Raw genomic sequence first — 22,770 nt, forward strand, 5'->3', positions numbered from 1 at the left:
AGCCAAATATGACCCCCAAATTTCATGTTTAAGTTTTGATCTGTTTCACAAATTGTTTGTTTCTATTCGCACAAACTCTGCGTTTGTATTGTTTGTAAATAAAACAGTGAATTGGGCAGAATTGAACATTTTCACATTGGCAGAAAGGGAACTCTTAATATCTCCTTAATGTTTTAATTCATAGAGAAGAATTTGTTTGTAAAAAATATTAAGTGCATCATTAATCATAAAAGTTTGCAACCTACAGAGACGACTGCAGGATTATAAATATTTAAATAAATACAATTTGAAGTGTGGATACTATATACTATAAATACTATAAGAGGTGGGTGGGGCCACTTTGGTCTGGATCTGGTTGCTCTGGACGTACGTTAGTGGGACGGCACCTTGAAGTCGACTCCGGGCCAATCAGACGCTCAGGTCGGGAGGCTGATGTTGGCGTTCTCCGCCAGCGGGCTGGACATGCGGATCTGGGAGCTGCTCTTGCTGAGGATGGACAGCTGAGTCCCGCCGTTCACCCCACTGCTGGCCAGCGAGGGGTGCCGCTGCTGCTTCAGGTCCACAGCAAAGTACCGGTTCACCGTCCAGCTGCGCCATTTCCTCTTGATCTCCGACTGCACCTTCAGGGAGAAACTTCACAAGGTCATTTTTAATGTACTTTAAGCTGCATGAAAAGGTACAGTACACCGCACTCACAAGAAAGATATTAGATGTTTGGATATCTGATAAGAGATATTAAATGTAGATATTAAAAGCAGCAACAGTTGTTTTATAGAAGAAGCTGTAACTGTTCAAAATACTATTTAAATGTTATTATGTTTTGCTTATATCTACATTTAAGTTTTTATTCCCTTTTGGATAATTATCTTACCAGCTTACACTCGTGTATTCATCAAAAGTAGCATTATGAGCATTTATGATATCAGTCTATATGAAAATCAAATGTGATAATATGAGATAGGACCAAATCTTACTTCTCCGTTGAGGAAACAGTAGAGAACAGCGACCACAAAGCCCTGAGGGGGAGAGAGGAGAAAAAGAAATTAGAGTAAAATCAGCTGGAAATGTTTTCACCTTTCAAAATAAATGCAACCCTTTTAGAAAATATAATATGAATTATAATAAGAGTCTTAAAGACGTGTCTACCAAATTTTAAATGTCCCCTGTGAAAGAAAATGGAGACCTCTAGTCCTCGATATATATTTCTTTAATATATTCTTTGTGGTGGCAGAATGTTATTTATACACATTCATTGCTCCCAGTGAAAACTTCCAATCGTTATTCTAATGTGTATTTTTGGTTGATTGCTGTGGATCGTGAGATGAAGGTTTGAACATCAGCATCCGTCTCCTTAACAGCCTCTTTGTATCCCGAGCACTCGGATGGTTTATCGTCACGACTTCTCATCTGTCTCCTGGAGTTTCTCTGGGACTGAAAGCGGACGTGTGAGTCGGTGCTTCTTGTACCTGGAAGGATCCGAGTCCCAGTTCGAACACCAGCCGCTCCCTCTTACTGACGTCCTCAGGTGAGAAGGCGAAGACGGTGTAGTGAATACCAAACAGAGGGATGAGCAGGAGGGTGGAGCGAGCCAGACGCCTGTACACACACACACACACACACACACACACACACACACACACACACACACACACACACACACACACACACACACACACACACACACACACACACACACACACACACACACACACACACACACACACACACACACAAGCACACACGCACACAGATTGTAAATCAAAGTCGTTCTTATGTGAACATGTTTCACTGCTGCTGGTCATCTTGATGTGATGCAAGAACAGAGCCACTGATGAAATGTCATGATGACACACTTTCTGTCTATTGATGTGACCTGGTTCTCTTATGAACAGATTCCAATTTAGTCAAAACACACATTTACTTTTGCAGATTGAATCAAAATGAATTGTTGATTTTTATTTTATTTTTCTTATCCTCAAAAAATCCCACAAAAATAGAAAAAACAGCAAAGGCTTGATTCTTCCAACAAGGTCTGTCTGTATAGACATGTCGTCCATCTTTATTTACTGTCTATGGTTTAAAGTGTATGTGAGAATGCTGATGAGCTAAACTAAGGAGGTGAACATGGTTAATTTGATCTAAGCGTCTTTAGCAAGTTTATTTTTTATTCACAGTCTGTGGTATTAAGAGGTGGACCGACACATTGTTGGTTTTCATCTTTTAATGGGATTTGTTGACAATAATAATTGTAATACTTTTAAAAACCAGACCAAAACCATTATTGTTGACTTGCAATCGATCCCCGAAGTCACACAGATGGACAGAAACACACAATGGACACACAACAGATGATACCTTAAATATGAAACAACACACAATTGTGCAACACAGTGGTTTTCACAGTGCAGTTCTATGACGCTCAGGGGTCATTCAGGAACGGAACAAAGTCCAACTCACTTTCTACTCGGTGATAAAACACAAACGCTGATTCCGTTTTCTAAATGTTCATTGAGTTGACATGTAAACGTTGTAGTGTTGCAATCTGGAGGCGAACAACTCTAACAGCTGCTTTCAGACATGCACTGAACGTTTCGGGAGCGGCTGTATGTGAGAACGCAAATGTCCGAGCCAGCAAAGCTAAGAAACCAAAAAAGAATAGAAACATCTCAGAAAGAGGAGCCACACATGCAGAAGACAGAGACGTCAACTTGGAAAGACAATAAGATTAGAAAGCGTTTGACGATAAGGGTCGACGTCAGTGTCGATGATTTCTGTAGTGAGATTTATCCATTGTATCATGTCTCTTGCATGCAGACGTCCCTCGCCTGAATGGTCCAGATATTTTCCAGTTGTTGTGAACGCGTCGGACACAGACAATCTCCTGATGCCTTCTTTATATGTGGAAAGGAAAATGTCAATACACTCGATTTTTGGGATATTCTCCAGACATCATGTCTGAAAACGTCTAAAGTGTAACCGCATCTCCAGTTGTCGTGTCACGATCCAAACTTATGATAAGATTCTCTCTGGTTTGAGGCCAGACTTTGGGTAAGAACTGGTGTTAGGCACGTGGTTGTGATGGTGAAGGTTAAAAGGTCAATGAAGGTCCTCACAGGGACAGAAGTACAAACATGCACACATGTGTACTGTATGTGAGAGAGAGTACACATATGGGAGTCCAGACCGTCAGAGCAAAACTCGAAGAACTCCTGGAGTGAAACACACACACACACACATGCGGTCGGCACAGACAGACACACAAACACGCATGTCTGAGGACGAACACACACACACACACACACACACACACACACACACACTTACAGCGTGATGGTGGATAACTCTGACATCCTGCACGAATGCTGAACAGCCTGTGTGGGCTCACTGAAGCATTTCTGAGCACAGCTGCTACACAGCACAAAGACAACACAACAACACAACAAAGACAGTGTCTTTAGGGACACAGACACACGGTCTCACACAACACACACACACACGTCTTCACACTTGGTCACGCACATACAGGTCTGAGCAACAGATGAGAATGACATTATCTGCAGGGCCTCAACAGACACGATCCAGTGGGAGCGGAGCAGGAGAGATGTCTGGCTACAGTACAACTCCATAATGAGGCAGGAGCTTCCTGCCAACAGGTAGTACAAACAAATCTGCTGTGAAAAGCGTCTGAGAGGACGGATCAGCGATTTACTGAAATGTTATAAATAAGACCGTTACAGCTCCTTCCCGGTCCATTTGTTATTTCATGGCTCGTGTCTGAACAGAGCTCCACTGTTTTTAAAGAACACGTCTAGTATTTAAAGTGTTAGTCAAGGAGAAGTCCAGGGTTTCCTCTGGTGTCTCATTGAAGGAAACATGTTATTATGTTTTCTTCTTATTGACAACAAATCCATTGTAAAAAATCCCAAACTACATAGTTTATCGTTCCATCTCTTCCACTTCTAACATATCTTTTCTAAATAGTGACAGTGCAGCTTTAATAGTTTTTGCACAACAAATGAGCTCTTTTATTTAAATGAGGCTTTAGATCATAGACAGTATATAAAGTGAAGCCAAATCACCCGGTTCGCCCCCTAGTGGCTGACTGCAGTATAACTCATAAACATAGACATGAAGCAAACCAAAAAGTCAAAGTACAAATTAAGACATTTTTGTTGTTTCTGTCATTTCAGGTAATTCTAACCAAACTGATTTCCACGTGTTTACCTTTCAAATAAGATAAAATAAAAAATGTAAAAATGGGGCAAAATAACATGATTGACAGGTAAGACTATCTCCCAATTGGACTTTAGAGATGTGTCATACACATGTATATATAGTCTCTTCTTTAGATACATAGGAAATACTTTTTAGTAATTATTAGTATTCGCATTAGTTGTTATATTATTGTTGTATTATTGTATTGTTTTGGTCTTATCGTGGGATTTGTTGAGAATAAAAAATACAGAACATCACCAGACTTATATCTAAGCAAAGGTAACATTTATTTTACGATTGTTTCTATCATACACATTCTATTAAAATTAATCAATCCTCATATGCAGGCACACACACAGATGCACACACACACACTCACAGTTATCACATTTCTGAAGACAAACATCTCACGTGTTAGTGACTTGGTGACTTACAGGTAAATGCTTGATTCATTTCCTCCGATATCAGGCGACTGCAGCTTCTGCACCAGGATGATGATGATTCCGACGAAGAGGACAAAATTTATCTGAGGAACAAACATAAACAAACCGGTCATCACCTAATTTCCAGTTAGACAAAATAACAACCGATCATGTGTAGAAACGAAAACACAAGAATGTGTGAATGAACAAATCTGTATCTGTTGTACCATAATAGAGGCCACCACAGGTCCCTTGATCACCCACCAGAGGGCAGTGTTCTCATTAGTATCCCAGCATCTGGAGGAGAAGCAAAGTGTAAATCAATAATCATCCAGCATGCTCCACTTCACTTTCTCTCCATACGTGGTGATACACAGCACAAAACAGAGCATCAATCAAGTGGCCATTTGCAGAGTGACAGAGGGAAGGGTCACAGGAGAGAGGGGGGGGGGGGGGGGTTAAAATGGAAGCAAAGCTGACAACTGGGAATACAACATGTTTAATCTATTTTTAAAATCTATTACTTATTTAGATTTGTTTTCTTACACATATTTAAATCAATATATATTGTTTCCAGGAGATGGTAAAATACAAAAGGTGGAGTTAAGGGTATGGAAATAAATAAGAGCTTCCTAAATTAATTATATGCCTGATTTTAAGATTTTAAAACAATGTAAATAAAAGTATCTGCAGCGTCAAGAGTGACAAAACTTATTTCTCTCAACGGTGTCACGTGTTTCCCTAAATTCCTGCAACTGCAAAGCTCCTCTGCTTTGATTTGGGTGTTTGATTTTGAAAGTGGATTATTGTCCATTTGTAATTCATCTATTTCTTTATTTTGCATAAATAACCTGAGGCAGTAAAGTGAGTAGTATTACTAAGGTGCACTTATTTTCCAGGGGAATCTCAGGAAGTGGAGGTCGGGACGTACCCAGTGTCATGAAAGTGGAGCCTCAGAACTGCCCAGACAGTCACACAAATAGTGGGAGTCCCTGTGATAATAAAAACACAGTAAATATATATGTCATCATTACAGATAAGTACTTCTAATCAGTCAGATCAAGCCAACATATAGTGAAATAACATGTTTGTCGGGTCATTCAAACGTCGCATCTGTCATCTGTCATCTGAAAATGACTATTGCAGCAGAAGGAGAATATAATGTTTTTTGTCTCAGGATGATATGTCTTCTGAAACTTTATAATTTTTTTTTAATAAAAATGTCTTCAAGGCTTTGGCAAATAAATATGCAAAAAAGTTTTAACAAGCCTGTCAGGAAATCCACTTCAGGGAATGAATTGTCTTCATCCATTATTAACAAACACATACTGTTTAGAGAATGAAGTTCCTGAATAATAAATCCCATGGAGTTCTCCTTCTCTCTCCCTGTTCTGCTGTATATCTCAAAATCACGTCTAAAAAATCTAATTGAGTCAAAGACGGTAACAAGAAGACGAGATTTTCAAAGTTAAAAACAAACGAGGGAGGGAAGTTCCCACTTTTCACCACTGGTCAGCCGCAGACTCACCCCATCCTACGATGGTGTACCAGTAGAAGTATCGTCTCTCGGGAAAGAAGGTCTCCACCAGCAGAGTGAAGAGATACAGACCTTCAATGAACAGCCAGAAGTAGTTGGACATGACACAGTAATGGAAGAAAACCATCACTGCCTTACACGCCACCTGCACAGAGAAACCCAGGTGTAAACAGAGATTACTGTCACACGGGGCGATGGGGCCACGGCACACGGCAGACACCCTGCTCCGGTTCCCCTCAAAACACTTTGCACGATTCTATGAGCGGCGATTAAAAGTGCCTCTAATACTTCACAGCCTGCAGGAAAAGACCCACCTGTGTCAGGTGGACTGTAATCTAATGAGATCATGCTAATGAATAGAGTCCATACTCTGAGTGGGGGGGGGTCAACCAATTACGGCGCTGATGTGATTTCCAGTAATACCATGTCATGATAGTGACCTGTGATTGCCATGGCGACCGCGGTAAAGAGGTTGTGTTTAAAAAAAAAGGCCAAAGGAGCCATTGATATGTTAATGGGCCTCTGGTAGAAGATTTCCACCGGCCTTGCAGAAGCCATTAGCGTACCTAATTAGCTTTATTTATCATGGCTGCCGAACAACAGTGAGCAACGTGTCGCTACCAGACAAAGGCTATAAGAGCTTGTTCTGCATGTGTAATCAGGGAGCATTAGTCATCTAATTGTGTGTTTACTGTTTCTCGCATTTGCGTGTGATTGAAGCTCCATCAAAAGGGGCACATCAAATAGGAAAAAGACACGTCGGTTGGTTTCTGAGCCTTGTTTTGCATCTGGAGCAGATCAGGCCTGATTGTTTATTTTACTCTCTACAATGAAATGTTGTTGTTTTTATGAATCTCTTTAAAAACGTTCTCTGGAAACAGTCGACTAATAATCGACACAAACATTGTATACAGACTCCAAACCTGCCAGCGATTATTTTGTCCGAGTGGGAATCATTCAGATTAATAAAGGCCTCATTTTTCAATTATCTGCATCAAATCTAAATTAATAGAATAATTAGCCCGTGGAATTACAAAGACATTCATTAATAACCAAACCAGCGGTCACGGCGGTTTTCTCTCCTCCAGATGACGACCACAGATAGTGTTTGTTTTATAGAGCCTCTAAATGGCCGTGCAGTACATTTATATGAACGAGCTGCTGTCACTGACCGTGTGGACGAAGCAGTGGTCGCTGTCTTCCTGAGCGTACAGCACTCCGTCCTTGATGAAGACGGAGATGGCTCTCAGGATGAAGGACACAAACAGATTCATGTGGATGAAGTTTCTGGTGCAGTGGAGCTTCCTGCAGAGGAGAGAGAGGAGAAATAAATCAAATCTCCTCTTGTTATTCACACCCCTGTTTAAAAATGCATAGACAGATACAGATAAAGTGAATAATTAACAGGATTTTAATTATAACTTCCACCTTTTGAACCGTTGGCTGTTTTTACTAGAATTTCATTACCTTGCTCACTGGTTCATGGCATCGTCATTATACTGTTTGCTTTAGCTCAGCATGTGTTTTTAGATTAAAATGACTGAAAGTCTGATTTAGCTCGTCAGTAAAGTGCTTTTATGTTACAGGACAGTTTTAATTGAAAAACTGGTTCAAATTGTTCAGTTTTTGCACTTTTAGACAAAAACATTTTTACAGAACCAACCTGTCGATAAAGCTAGTACAGGCTTGCAATTAACCTTTACATTTTTCTATTACATTTCTGATTTACTTTTCTGTTTATTCTCGTAATTGTTTGGTCCAGGAAATATGAGAAAAAATCCATTAATAATTCCCTGAGCCCAAAATGACATTTTCTAAACAGTCCAGAGCTGAAGAACCTCCGGGTTTCTATCACACACTTCTGATAATTTCAGCAAATCCTCACGTCTGAGAAGCTGGAATTTGGGAATTTGGCCTTTCTACTTAAAAAAAACACTAATCTTCTGTTCATGGACCAATGAGGATAAAGAAACTATTTAGACAAGACTAGACTTAGTACAGTGACAAACATTTGTCATGGATGGTCTCTGATTGGTTTTCTTTTTCATTCATTTATTTTTTTAATCCAAAGAAACACAAAAATACAGATACACATAAACCGAGCATATAAAATACACAAATAATAAAACTGAATAATCTCTTAAATTTTCCTGTTCTTATTTCCAAACGGGGGAACAATAATTTGAGCCTGGATATTCAAATGGTTGAGGAAATGAATAAAGATGTTTAAATGAAAACACACACGATGATGATGCTCACCTGAATCTGCAGAGGATAACCATGGCTGTCGTCAGAGACACCAACGATGTGCTGTAGCCGACTGTGTACAGGGCCTTGACTGACGCATAGTACATGTCCTGGGGTCACACAGAGAAGTTTAGAGTGTGTCTGTGTGTGTGTGTGTGTGTGTGTGTGTGTGTGTGTGTGTGTGTGTGTGTGTGAGATAAATGTAACAGGATATTGAGCTGCGGTGAGAGAGGACTTACAGGTTTGGTGGTGTTGTCGTAGAAGAAGCAGACGTCCACGTAGTGAGGGAACGGCTCGGACCAGCCGTACACGGTGCAGTTCCGACTGACCGTCCCCATTTCTGCACAGAAGGAAAACTCTCTCTCAACTCAACAGAAACACAGTGAGCTGCGTACGAAGGAGGTTCGAAAGGGACACGACAGGCCACAGGTAACAGTCCGGGTTCCACTCACCGTCCTCGGGGCCCATGAAGGCATGGAAGAGCTCGGGACAGTTGACCACCACGACTTCACCGACATTGGCCCCCTGCCAGCAGGTCAGGTTGTCCCACAACCACGGACACTCTGAGGACGAGAGGAAGAGGAACACACGAGTTCAGCGCTGCAACTGTGTCCTCTTCTAAATCCAGACTGAAAACCTTTTAATGAACACTTTTTTATATCACTATTATTCGAAATCATTATTATTATATACCATGTATGATCTTTCCTATTTTTTTGCTTGTATTTTATGCACATTGAGTTCACACTTGTCTTGACTTCAGCGTGCAGCCCTCCCACTGCACATTACGTGTGCCGTTATTACACTAAACAAATGACACTGACACTAATTAAATTGAACTGAACTGAAATGAATTGAATTTCAGGGTAATTGAATCGGAGATAATAGCATTTCATTTCCAAAGATATCGAACATTTTCGCGAAATCCACACGGAGGAAACTGCTGTGACTGAAATCGTTTTGCGCCTCTCGACTTATCTCGGTCGGATCAGTTTGAAGGAGACATGTGTGAAGCGGCTCAGCTTTTCTTTCTTCTAGTGTGTGAGATGCATGTTACAGGTCTGCAAAGTTAAAAATCCAAAAGATCGTGAAACACCTCGTCAGACGTCCAGGCCAATACTTCTGCACACTCAGGATGTCATGTGACAACGTTTGTTCACATCTCAATTTATCCATGGGCTCATATCCACACAAAACGTTATCAAGATGTAAATTTAATGCCAAACTATTGCACCTTTCCTCCCACACCTCCACGGTGAACAGGCCCTCAGCTCGAATCATGCAAACGTGTTGTAACTCTCCATGATTTAGCAGCTGATCGACACCAACGTCAGAGAAAGAGCAACATACGACATTAGGTAGAACGCACAACTCTGCCAAAGCCGAGCGATGATTGTTGATCTTATAGTAAACAAAGAAAAAAGAAAAAGGAAGGAGGTCTAATAACCTAAATTATTTACTTGTCATAAAACATAGTTGGAGAAACTGAAAATAATAAATAAATCCTGGATCAGCACCCAGGCCCCATCCCTGCAAGTTTGGTGAAATCAGTTTGGTAGTTTCTTTTTTTTGCCAAATCCTGCCAATAATAAAGGTATAAACAAACAAAACTGTATGGACATAATATTAGAAACTATGTCTCTCAGTATAATGGAATAGAAACAACTGAAAAGTTTAACCACAGCTTCTCCAAAGACTGAACATGGTAACTTTCATGAAGGTTGGATTTGTAGTTTTAAATGGATCCAACAAACTGTGAACTGAACGTATGGGTTTCAAAATACTTCAATGTTTAGATGTCATCTGTTTTTTGGAAGCTTATTCTGATACAATCCACTCGTCGGATTTCCCAAACTGGCTGAATTCTACTCAACCCAGTTCAATCTGTTTATTTCTTTCTGGTTTTGTTTTGATCTGGTTCCATTCATCTGCCTCCATCATTACCTGACTCACGCTCACGAAAAATCTCACATCTTTTATTTCCAGTGCCGTTATATCACAGCTTTGATTTCTCTGTCTCTCTCGTTCTGCTTCCATGTCCTTTATCTCCAGCACCTCCCCGTCCCTCCCTCCCCCCCTCCTCCTCCTCCTCTCACCAGCTCTCTAGGTTTAACCACGTTGTTGATGCTCGGGCGGTTTTATAGCGCTGCAGTGGCAGGTCTCATTGTGTGTGTGTTCACTCGCATGCATTTTTGAGTGTGTTTGTGAAATGTGTCACTGGACATGCAGTTGTGTACGCGAGTGTGTTTTTCAGACCTTCCTCTATTCTGCACGGCTCTCTAATCTGTTTTGGTTCTGTCTGGTGAGCCGGACACGAAGCCAATTTCCTTTTAAAGGGCAAATCGGAGCCAAATGAGCCGCACTGAGCTACGGAGGTAACCGGCTTAATACAGCACTCTGTCTGCATCACTGGCTGCCTCACACAGGATCCCACAGCGGGCTGGATCTCCACTGAGCTGCAAAGCCACAGAATAATAACTACACATGTAGTGCACATGCACGGAAACAGAGATCCTGGAGATGGACACAGATTCTTAAGCTGATCTGATCAAAGGACTGAATTAGATTTGGGTTTTGTAACCAAGTCACGAAGTGCAACTGTAACAGAATACTGAGCAGAAATGCAGAGGTAATTTTTTTATATGGGACCAGATGCCACAAAAGAATTCCTTCATCATTTTAAACACTATGTTCCTGTTATAATCTGAATCTGGTTCTTTTAACTAGTTTTACTAATCGTTAAAGAAGACAAACAAGCAGCAAAAATTAAGCAAAGCCGCAACTACTGATAATCCTCAAGTAATGAGCCATATAGTTTCCCTTTTAATTGATTGATCATTTGGACGATAAAATGATGCAAAATTTCAGTACAGTGAAATCACAGAAAACCCATTTACCAGTTTATTTCTGTAAAGTTGCTCTACATGAGAAGTTTGTGTCTTTTTATTCCACCATGAATTCAATCAAATTCATTCTCTTTCAGATTAGGAGAATTGATGAAGATGAAGATGGTTCAGTTCTGAAAAAGGTAAACACTGTAATTCATTTTGTAACAACAATTCATTTTGCAGTTTCTAAATTCACTTGGGTGGTGATTACAGCAACCGACAGCAAATCATTATGGGGCAATTTCACATGAGCTGCCGACCAATCTGAGGCTGGAGTACCGCAATTAAAAATAAAATAACAGATCAATCATGAAATATGCGTTTAGAAATGGACCTGGATAAATCAACAAGGAAAATGGGTCCAAACAAGCTGAAAGATGCCACCTCTCACTATTCGTTACCCTGTCCTCGTTTCTCTTTTTTCTTTCGCAACGTTTTCTCGAGGCCTGAAGTTGGATTTCTGCAAAGCAGGCTGTTTTTATCTCCTCATCAACGATTTGCTGTCAGCAGAAACACTGGATGGTTCCTCTTAAAGGAGAGGAGGGGGGGTGTGTGTCAGCGAGTGGAGGCAGTGTGACGATACAGTCTGAAAAAGGATATCTCAATACAGCATGAACAAGCTGCCCATGTTTCAGAGGAATAAAGGGATAAAATGACAGATTTTCAATGTGAAGACATTTTCAACTTGAATCCAATCATGTACGAGTTCTTTAAATATATGATGCACTCACTGGAACCCACCACAGAGCAGAAAACGTAGATACAAACACACGCAAAGATCACATGCCGTTTGCAGCGAGACTTCAGGGCCGACCTTTAAGATCTGCTGATGAAAAACGAGCTGAACTTACACCTCTTCTCTTTAAACGTGTTATCTCTCACACTGGCGGCTTGAATTTGTAACAAGCTAAGCACATCACACGGTTTAAATGCACGATGCAGGTGCATTTAAAGTCGACTTTTACTGGTGTAATGGACAAAACAACATCACGGCAGCCGACACACGGGTCAACAGGGTTGTATTTAGTCTGCTTTTTAATTAATCGGGTGTATTTTTGTGCCACCTCCTGTTCCCTTTAAAGCCAGATGTGCTTCCACCTTAGCAGATTGGTTTTATAAGGGCGGGCTTACTAGGAACTAAGAGAACGCTTCCCTGCAGTGCACGAGAATACCTGTGTGTGTTCAGATGGGCGCAAGTGTTTTTCCTGCTCAACCCATTCAGACCAGATGCAGCATATGCGTGTATATACCTTTAAGACCGAGTGCTTCTCCCTTTAGAGCCCAATGAGACATATGCTTCTTGTCTCACTGTTTTCAAGACATGTGACTGATGAAATACATCGTAATTCGCTGAAATACTCGCGGGAAATGCGCTTGTTATAGGAAATGTTGTTTGTTTGTCTGCAAAACAATTTAAATTCGCGTTTCAGACAGTGGCTGAGGATTCAAGAGAGGGGAGAGATTTTGAAGCAGATGGAAATAACAATGAAGAAAATTCAGACCCTTAGGAGAGGTGGGGGGGGGGGGGGGGGGTCACTGTGAGTAAATCCACTAAGTTTAGGGTAACGGAAATGATTTATGTAAAAGCCAAATCTTTAAGCCATCAAATGGTTTTTATTTAATGTTTCTATCTCCTTCAAAGGCCGAGAAATTAAAGTTTTTACGCAGCATTGGCAACTGTCTCAGCTCTTTAGAAAACCCTCAGACTTTCATCGACCATTTTCAAACAAAGCTTTGGTTTTAGAGTTTGTTTTTATCCGGTGCTTAAATTCTTAACATGTTAAACAATGTGGGCGATGGATGAGAAAGTGGCAACTTGTGTTGGTCTGAAACTAGCGTAGACACCTGCGTCGAGCTTCGCGCTGCGGATGTAGAGATGGCCCCTCGATCTTTTACGTCTGGTGCTTTTTCCTCTAGTGGCTGTCAGAGAAGCCGTGAGTCACAGTGCAGTCTGGGAGATGCAGTCTGCTGTGCAACTGTTGAGCCGCAGGAGGGCTGCAGCAGTTGCTAATGAAAACCACAATCCATAGCCAGGAAAATAATTGCTTCCAGGGATCACATGGCAACTTCCCTGTGTTTCTGGAGGAGAAGCATGTGAACGCGGCTCAGCGTGACATTACAGGGACACATTCGGTCTGTGAACTGTTTATCCCCGGATGGTCGTCTGTGCTGCAAGGTGATGTATTTATAAACTGAACATGACATGAAGGAACGTTCATCTTTCATCCGTGCATGTCTCCCTGTGACCTTTTCAAAGCTTGATTGGACAAACTGAAAAATGCCAGATCGTCTCAGCTAAAAAAAGCCTGTTTTCAATCGGTTGCTGGGAAGTCACATGACGGTCATCGGAGTTTTCAGAGCAACACAATATGGGAACAATTTAAACACAGCAGCGGGGCAATGAATACCGGTGGCGTCAGTCACTGCCCCGATTGTGCAAACAGAAGCACGCGAGAACAGAAACGCACACTTACCCAACTCAAGGTCATCGTTGGGGTTGTGGACCTCGATCCTCTCCATGCATTTCTCATGTTCACGCTTTATTAAACAGTGCTCGGACTCTGAGGCCACCTGGAGAAAACACACAAACACAAACCATGACACTCTACGTACTGACACTGACACTGTGCCATGGAAAGTTGACGTAATAAGCTTCTTGGGGAAGAGTATTGTTCGTTAAAATGATTCAAGTTATAATGGAAAACTTGTTTCGCTAACAATTGATTCATTACACACCCAGCTACATTATGATTTATGTTGTAGTTCGGTTTCTGTCCACCCGCTGAATATAAATCAAATATATTTTAACTTTTAGCTCTAATTTTAGTTTCTACCCAACATAAAACTTGTCAATCTGTTTGTATAAATATTAGATTTATGTATGTATACTACCCCATCTCCCCCCTATTTTTGATGCCCATTACTGAACCCTGGGTTGTAAAAATGTAATTAATCAAATATGACGTGTGGTCGACTATAAACAGATTCTGCATGTGAATATGCACAGTGTGAGACTTTGGGGGGGGGGGGGGGAGAGAACCTTCTTGTTTCTGATTCCAGTTTGAGCAGACTTTGGTGGCCTGTAGGTAAACAGTCCATGTGGGGATCAAAAGAGTCTGAACTCATTGACAGAAATGCAGCAGCTATCTGCTTTTTTCATTTATCTGCATTCATGTGCAGGTAGCGGTTAATAGAGATCAGCCCAAATGTCGTCTGGACTTAAAAGACCTACCAAAAGTATCGCTGCTTGTGTTTTGTGTGGAGAAACGTTGGCATGTGTGATAGAGGAAACTAGTTGGACTATAAACAGAAGATAGAGTCTTGGCCTGGATATCTACTGTCTACACTGGAAGCACCAACATATTGGCCGTTGCTCTCAGAGGCTATTTCATCGTCAGATAATAGGCCAGAGGCTTGGGAATCGTTGCTATCATGCGTCAAAGATAAGTCTTCATGCATTTATTCTGCAAAATATTTACTGGCCGCAGGATCAGTTGTGACTCGACCATTTGCTGGGCGAGTTCCCCCATTATCTCTCTTCATTTCATGCTTACACTGTCCTATTAAAGGCAAACAGCCCCCAAATATTTATATTTATCTAGTTCTCTGCCTCTTAATTCAGAGATTTGCCAACTGACGACCAGTTTTGAGTGATCAAATCAAATCCCTGAGGTTTTTGTTTCTTCTCCAAAACCCCCAAATTTACAACCCACGTCAAATTCTGCTTCACCTTGATATTTGAAGAACACACTGTGAGAGAAAGTGGTGTCTGTGTCTGTGTCGGTGGTGCAGTCAGAGAAACTCTTTACCCTGAGGTAGTAGAGTTAACGAACATCTCTCAACTTCTCCATAACTCTCGCTCTCGCTCTCTCATGGCCAATCTCTGTTTTGCACCCCCAGCTTTCCTGCACCCTCCTCCCTCGCTCTCACTATGAAATGATGGGTGCTGTATATCCCGGCCCTCTGAGCCATGCCTGACTCTTCGCTCCATCTCTCTGGGCCCTAATATGAATTCACTTCAGGCCTCGCTGCCTTGATAAGATAGGGCATCAGCCGACTGTGAAGATGTCCTAAGATTCACTTCCTCTCTCCGTTGTGCTGCACGTGGAGGGAATTCTTAAGCGTTGCTCAGAGCATTGTGCAGAATCATCTGATTCCACAAACACTTCCTGCTTCACTAAACAAAAACAACAAGAAATCAGAGAGCACTTTTTTTCCATCTTGTTGTTGGCGTTTGATATTATTTAATGAAACCGACACTGGCGTTGTTAGAAAGAACGACTCTTCGTACCCATACCAAACGTCCATGTTGCTAAGCAGCAGGTAACCAGCTAAGAGCCAACACGTATTGGAGGCAGAGCTTCCCAGAAATGAGAAATAATTGGATGCAGATGACTAAATGACTAATATCAGTTTGGCGTGAGCGCAGACAGGCCTGTAAGATGACAATATGAAATATGTCCCTCATTAATTGACTTCCATGGAATCCTGGAGAGAAATGTATGCATGTTATTGAGCTATTTTTATTTCACTGTAACTGCAAACCGTTTATTCCATTCTATTATACTCTGATTATTAACTCTGAGCTAGACGTCACACACACACACACACACACACACACACACACACACACACACACACACACACACACACACACACACACACACACTGTTGTTAGGCTGTAGTTCACTCTGATGGGAGAAAAGGAGGAAATCATGTGACTCAGAATATCGAGACATCAACCAAGACTTGACTTCTCTTCCTCTCCTCTCCTCTCACTCTTACTCTTACTCTCATCTTCCTCTCCTCCTTCCTCTTCCTCTCCTCTTACTCTTGCTCTTACGCTCCTCCTTCCTCTTCCTCTCCTCCTTCCTCTTCCTCTCCTCTCACTCTTACTCTTACGCTCCTCCTTCCTCTTCCTCTCCTCCTTCCTCTCCCTCTCCTCTCACTCTTACTCTTACTCTTACTCTTCTCTTCCTCTTACTCTCCTCTTCCTCTATACTCTCTGAAACAGATGTCTGTCCAGATAAGCTGCCCATTTTGAAGCCGCAGAATTTCCCTCCCCCAGGGTATTTTCAAGGGCCAGATAACTGAGTGGCTCCCACAGCACTGTGCAGCACAGATAATAAAACTCCCATTTGACGTTGCAGACCACTGGCCCTGTGTACAGACCCATTTGACACACGACAAGTGCATCACAACAGACGTATCTGCCACATCAGCCGCTGAAGGTCAGCGTGCGACTGCCTTGTGCAAAGATGTCAGCTGGAGGAACAGTTCACATATGTTCGGGAACAATGTTAAATTAGAGGTTAGAAAATACATTTGTGACCGCACGGACACATGGGGAATTCATCTCAGTCTCCCTGGCAACCATCGTCAACTCTGACTATTACTGTTTCTACTGGTCATGACAAAAGCATGAAGAAATGAGCACCACAATGAAAGTCAGAGAGTGAATGCCAGGACGTCAGAGTCACATAACATCACATGTATTTTTACATGTTACATGCTTCACCAAGGAAACTGCTGCCGCGCTGCATCAGTGTGTTGAATAAAATCCCTCCCACACATCTCGCACAACTCCTCCATTCTGCGTTTTTATTTCAACGACGCCGCTATAATGGAAGTGAGCAGATGGATCTCCAGGTCAGTCGGGCCATCTGTTATTGTTCTATAACATCCGGCCAGTCGCCTTAACACAGAGCTGATCCAGGAGCTGTGAACGTATGCTGATGTGCTGAGGCGGCATATGGTGATCGCCATCCTTCCAGCGCCCATCACAGGCACAGAGTGTTCGTATGAAAATAGACCAAAGGAAGAGCGGCGAGAGAAAGAGAGAGAGAAGAGGCCAGTGAAGTGATGGTGACATGCAACATGCAAACACACTCACAGGCTTATGTATGGATATATGCATTCCTGTGTGCTCACACACACACACACACACACACACACACACACACACACACACACGCACACGCACACGCACGGTGGATACATGCACACATAAAACTCACCAAGGGCAGCAGAAAGATTGCAGTCAGCAGGTAGCCTCTCATTTGTCTCCCGTGAAAGACTCGTATCCAAAAGCCTCTACGATGTGTGTGTGTGTGTGTGTGTGTGTGTGTGTGTGTGTGTGTTTGTGTGAGTTCACAGGGATGCACTGAAATTGCTCCCCTCAGCGTCACCGCACTTCAGCATCAAGGGCTCTGAAATACAACACACAGACAGGAAGGAAGTCTGTAAGAGAACAAACACCAACACAACAGCAGTTACAGTGTAATGTTGCTCTGCAAGGGGCCAGATTAATACAGTTTACTGTAACGACGTAATAGCATTTTTTTTTCAAACACCGATTATTGTGAATGCTTCTGTTTTTTTAGATGCTCTTTTGATTTCAGTACTGACGTCATAGCCGGTAGCTCTCTGATTACTCATGGCAAACTTTAGAAATTGAGTCACTGGCTCCGGGGGATTGATTCCAGATCAAATCATTTGTTTTTACACAGAATTCAGCTCAGTGGGTTTATTGTGGGAAACACCAGAGTCTCACAGCTTTGGTGCAGGCTGGAAAAACCACGAGAACTAATGTGCTGTGAATAGAATCTGTGGTTAGTTTGTTTCACCAGAAAAGTAAAATGAAACTCTTTACACATGCATCCTCATTAAAGTCATTATACTGGATATTGTGAAATAGCATTTATATTTTCTTGTAGAAATTAAATCATGCCACAGTGTGTGTGTATATATCAATTTATAACCCTCATATATAAATCTAATGCACATTTGTTATTTTCAGAATATTTTATATAATATAATATATATTAATATATAATATGGCTGTGTTTTGTTTGTTTTTATGTTATTTCATGTGTTTTTACTTGACTAGATAAATAACAATTATTATAGACAAGAGGGGGTTAGTTGATAACTGAAGGAAAGGGGGAAAAATTACAATTGAAAGTATATTCAAAATAAAGTAAGTAAACAATTCAAGTAAACAAGTAAAATTCTAAGACAATAAAATGTTTGTACCGGGGGTCGGACTTAAAAACAACTCCCTACCCTCAACCCCCCCCCCCCCGCCCTTCACGTCTTACTCATCAGCACAGCCTCCTGAAAACACAATGATTCACTGCAAACACAGAGCACACACTGGAGAGAACCAGCAGACACACACACACTCAGCTAATTCATGCACACACACTGACAAATTCCGCTCTGTGTTCCCTTCCCTCCAGTACCGAATCCAATTACCTCTAAAGCATCTCTCGGATGCTTTATCAAGTGATAGGACAGGCCGTGCTCAGAGGAAAAGCCCTGAGATACAGAGGGGGAGAATAACACGTGTGCAGGCAGGGCTGCAACCAAACTGTCTGGAAGAACGAGAAAGACTGACACATGCAGAGACAGACATGGGGTCTGTTGGTCTGTTTCCTTTTGTCTCTTTAACCCAACATATCACAGCAGCCATGTTGCTGGGGGCTGAAAAAAGGACCAACATCGAACTCTAATGAAAGCAAGAGAGTGTTTTCTCTGCTCAGCTCTGGATAAATGAAGCCAAATTCTAAATGTTGTTTAATCCAGAAGCAAAAAGAAGTAAGGCACAATACCTTCAAATGAAATCAACCCGTGACAGAAGACTGAGAAAACACATCCCAAAAATGTGCACATATGAGTGTGTGTGTGTGTGTGTGTGTGTGTGTGTGTGTGCAGATACAGATGCAGAAACACAAAAACAAGAGATGGAGAGGAGAAGAACGGGATCTCTTCATGTCTGTGCACCATCTTTAATGATTTATCTCCATGGCAAAGATAATTTTAAAGATGTGTCTCATTGGATCAGCTGCCTCATCATGTGTGTGTGTGTGTTCAATTCTTCTCTGGTGCATCAATGATTCATCCCCAGTTTAAACAGATCCCATGTAAGACATGAGAGGCTTCCAATTAACCCAAATGCAGCTGTGTTAAAGCCTGCGTGCATCTGTCAGTGTGCAGCGACGCTCCCACTCAAAACCACGACTCCCATGGACGTGTAGCCCACATTAGAGGAATGACAGTTTATCTCTGCTGCTGTTTTGCTCCTCTTAAAAACGTTTTCTGGACAAATCGCGGAGGAAAAGATAAACACAAAACAATCAATTACAATCAATCAGTGACAAAGGATTTCCCCCCGGTGCTGCAGGATCAATGGGCTAATTTTGCTCAGGTCCCCCCCCCCCTTCTATTCCCGCTTCCACTAAGGTTTGATTCACCCAGTGCATGCGGGTGACCTTCGCTTTGCACATTGGAAAAAACAAAAGCAAAGACGAGCGTCTGCACTCCAGATGCACCCACTGAATTCCTCATTCGTGAGGAAATTAGATTTTTTTTTTGTCAAAACAGGAAAATCTTCATCTTCATGCATCAGTCGCAGAGAAAACCAGAGATGTGAGTGAAAGCGCATCAGCAGCCGAGGAAACAAGTAGAAAGGGAACTTACCGATGCGTAATTTTCACAGGCGCAAATATCTAGACATGAGGCCATCGGTATTCCGCCGCGGTGTTTGTCCGTGGTTTGGGTTTTTCTTGGAGAATATCTCGTTTTACGCACACGACGCGGCAATCAGCTCTTCCCTGGAAAATGACAGGTGCCGATACTGCTGCTGCTGCAGGACGCAAACTCACCGCTGCTGCTGCTGCTGCTGCTGCGGCACCACGACGAGGTGGAGGAGGAGGAGGAGGAGGAAGAGGAGGAGAGGGAGGGTGGTGTCAGTTCCTTCGGGATTCGCACCTCTTCAGACACAGAGGCAACAAAGTGAGGAAACAGTTTAGTCTACAAATGCAAGGATGCAGCTTGGAGGAGGAGGGGGAGGAGGAGGAGGAAGAAGAGGAGGAGGAGGAGGGTTTGCAAAAAAATCTTAGCATGCACCGGGATGTTGATTAGACAGGAAAAAAAAAACACCCTCCCCACGTGTATTCTCATACCGAGATAAGTTCTCAAAAAAAACCTCTTTTTTTCTGAGATAACTATCTCGGAATTTCCGAGATAGTCATCTCAGAAAAACAGAGCTTTGTTTTGTTTTTTTCAAGTGAACGCAATACGCTTCCGTATTCTCATGCGTGGGAGTTTGCTCCAAAAACTATTCATGAAACTCCCGGACGTTTGCGCCTGCTCCACTCAGACGCCCCAGAAGGCCCGGCTCCCTGCTGGGTGTAATTTGCGGTGCACTGAGTCGTGCGTGACTCACATGTAGTCAGAAGTTCATGTGAATCCCTGCGTGTGATCCAGAGAAATCCAAAAGTACACGTCAGTCAAGACACACGAGGTATTTTAGTCCAGAGAAAGAAACAGATTCACTTGAAAGTGAGATGTGGTGTTTATCTTTCAGCACCATGGACAGTCCCGTGCCCCCCCCCCCCCCCCCCCCCCCCCCCACAAACAGACACAAAATAACAATAACAAATCACAAAAATACAGACAATAGAGAAATGAGAGATACATGATGACGACAGAGATGCAACGATACAGGACAATCATACAGACGAATAAAACAAAGAAGCAGCTAGTGATTCAAAAAATCAGCTAGCTGAGACGGACAAAATGCAAGATGACCTCAGGCAGATGCTTTTTCAAACGTTGTGTTTTGCTCTTGTATAGAACTGGTGAAGGGCCTTTTACATATCTGTGTCCAGGGCCCATTGTTTCATTATCCATCTGCATGTAGACTACTCACACATATGCATCTCATCTCTTTTAGACTATTTAAAGTGGTTTATCCAGTATTTATTCTACCAAATAAATAATATTGATAATGTACAGATTATCTTTGCCAGGAGCTGGAGCCTCAAACGTGAGCCAAGTCATTTTCTAAATCCATCCCTGGATCTATTCCAGTCATTTCCCAGTGGCAGTCATATGCAGACCAGTGTTTTGAGTTCAGCCCGACACGGAGGTGATTGATCATCCAGCTGGAGCCTTTTTAATGGGTCGGCCATAAATCAATGAGACATAAAAAGTATTAAACCTTGCCATGTTGTGGATAATCTCAGTGAAAAAATAATAACGAAAAGGGAAAGGCCACCATAGCTGCCTTGAATACACCAGCGCTACAACAATGTATTAAATGAGGAGGAAAAAAAATCCATGACGACACCTGATTGGATGTGAGGCAGCGAGGCATGTTTACTGCCGCTCCCGGAACCTTTTACCGCTGTTACTCAATCTGCCTCAAGGACGTCAACGGAAACGCTCCCGTTGAATGAAATTCAAAAACTCTCATTGCAGCCATTTTTCTGTGGACCATTTTTTGTAGCATAATAGCAGGCGAGACAATGATATGAGCCTCGTTTCCATGGCAAACACTGCATCTCAGAGACTGGAGGTGTTTTGCTTTTTTTCCAATTCTCCCTGAACCTTAGACCAGACAACGAGACGGTGTCAGACACTGCTGTGAAAAGAACAAACTCCGGTCACTGTGATTGCATTTCTCCGAAGACCCGTCTCTTAATTCTGGTCAGAGAATAAAATAATTGATTCACGGGCTCAAGGACGCGGTGACACTGATGGTGGATACTATAATTGAAATGTCTGTCGGTGTCAAGGGTCAAAGCTGCAACCTTCTGGCCATTAAATCTCCTCTTCCCCTCGAGATCATGACAAACCTGTGCTTCTTGTGCATGTGCAGGTTTTCATTTCAACCAAAACAGCTGATTATGTCCCATAAAGACACAGAGCTAACCCTCACACATGGAACTTACTTGTGTGGTGTAGCCTGTTTTAATGAGTAATCACCTGATATATAAAGATGGGTTACTTCCCCCCCTTGTCCAAAAATGAAGCCAAATTATCCCCATTTGGTAACATGGAGAATTAACCAGCCACCAGGGGGAGATCCAGATGATTTGACTTCACTTTCAGTCTTTAGTAAACACTTATGTTAGAGCTGGGCTACATTGAAGAAAGAACAAATGAGCAGGTGATAACTGGCTCCATGGCTGGCTGTGTCATGGAGAATGGTTCTGTTTGTTTGTTTGTGAGCAAGATTACACAAATACGACTGGACGGATTACAAGGAAACTTGGATGTGATTGGTCTAGTAAAAGACCATTACATAGGGGGTGGAACTAAAAGATTATAACACTTTCTATAAAATTTGTGAGAGAGGTGTTTTTTTACATTTTCTTTCTTTTTTCACAGAGATCCAAATAAAAACCTGGATCTTGGGACTTCGGATGTGGTTTCATGAGGGGACTGTTGGGCCTCGGCGAAGGTAAAGCACTCAAACTACTCTTGTGATGCAGTTCAAGGATCATAAACATCTGATGTTTTTTTCCTCTGCCTGCACTCTCCTTGACTTCAGTTCAATGATGGTGTGAAATGATGTAAACCACCAGTAACATAACCTCAAACTGTTTTCATACATAGGTTTTTCAGGGGTCTGAGATCATTCCCACAAAGAGAAGAGTGTGTTTGTTGCTTC

General features: G+C 42.1%; 1 protein-coding gene across 5 annotated transcripts; it reads right to left on the reverse strand.

The window, feature by feature from the left end:
* Positions 1-321: 321 nt before the first annotated feature.
* Positions 322-20,138, reverse strand: adcyap1r1a (adenylate cyclase activating polypeptide 1a (pituitary) receptor type I). Of its 5 annotated transcripts, none has more exons than XM_034613955.1 (15): positions 19,976-20,138; positions 17,327-17,518; positions 13,784-13,880; positions 8,874-8,984; positions 8,661-8,761; positions 8,434-8,531; positions 7,347-7,479; positions 6,166-6,319; positions 5,569-5,629; positions 4,865-4,934; positions 4,650-4,741; positions 3,325-3,408; positions 1,467-1,596; positions 975-1,016; positions 322-633 (listed from the first exon to the last, which is right to left on the reverse strand). In XM_034613955.1, exons 2-15 carry the CDS (start codon positions 17,366-17,368, stop codon positions 409-411), a joined length of 1,440 nt encoding a protein of 479 aa, XP_034469846.1. In that variant the 5' UTR covers positions 17,369-17,518; positions 19,976-20,138; the 3' UTR covers positions 322-408. The 5 variants fall into 5 exon arrangements, with proteins under 5 accessions (XP_034469846.1, XP_034469847.1, XP_034469845.1 ...); XM_034613956.1 differs by lacking the exon at positions 19,976-20,138 and adding an exon at positions 19,791-19,969 and having other exon boundaries at positions 322-620; XM_034613954.1 differs by lacking the exon at positions 19,976-20,138 and adding an exon at positions 19,791-19,969.
* Positions 20,139-22,770: the final 2,632 nt, after the last annotated feature.

Source organism: Hippoglossus hippoglossus, chromosome 17 (assembly GCF_009819705.1).
Source record: "Hippoglossus hippoglossus isolate fHipHip1 chromosome 17, fHipHip1.pri, whole genome shotgun sequence".
NCBI lineage: Eukaryota > Metazoa > Chordata > Actinopteri > Pleuronectiformes > Pleuronectidae > Hippoglossus > Hippoglossus hippoglossus.

Excerpts from the sequence above, each read along its gene's own strand:
- adcyap1r1a (XM_034613955.1), bottom strand. The coding sequence starts at position 17,368 with ATGAGAGGCTACCTGCTGACTGCAATCTTTCTGCTGCCCTTG. Across the intron at positions 4,935-5,568 it reads CTCCACTTTCATGACACTGG|ATGCTGGGATACTAATGAGA; the intron begins GTACGTCCCGAC and ends CTTCTCCTCCAG. Across the intron at positions 1,597-3,324 it reads GAGTTATCCACCATCACGCT|GCGTCTGGCTCGCTCCACCC; the intron begins GTAAGTGTGTGT and ends GTGTGTGTACAG.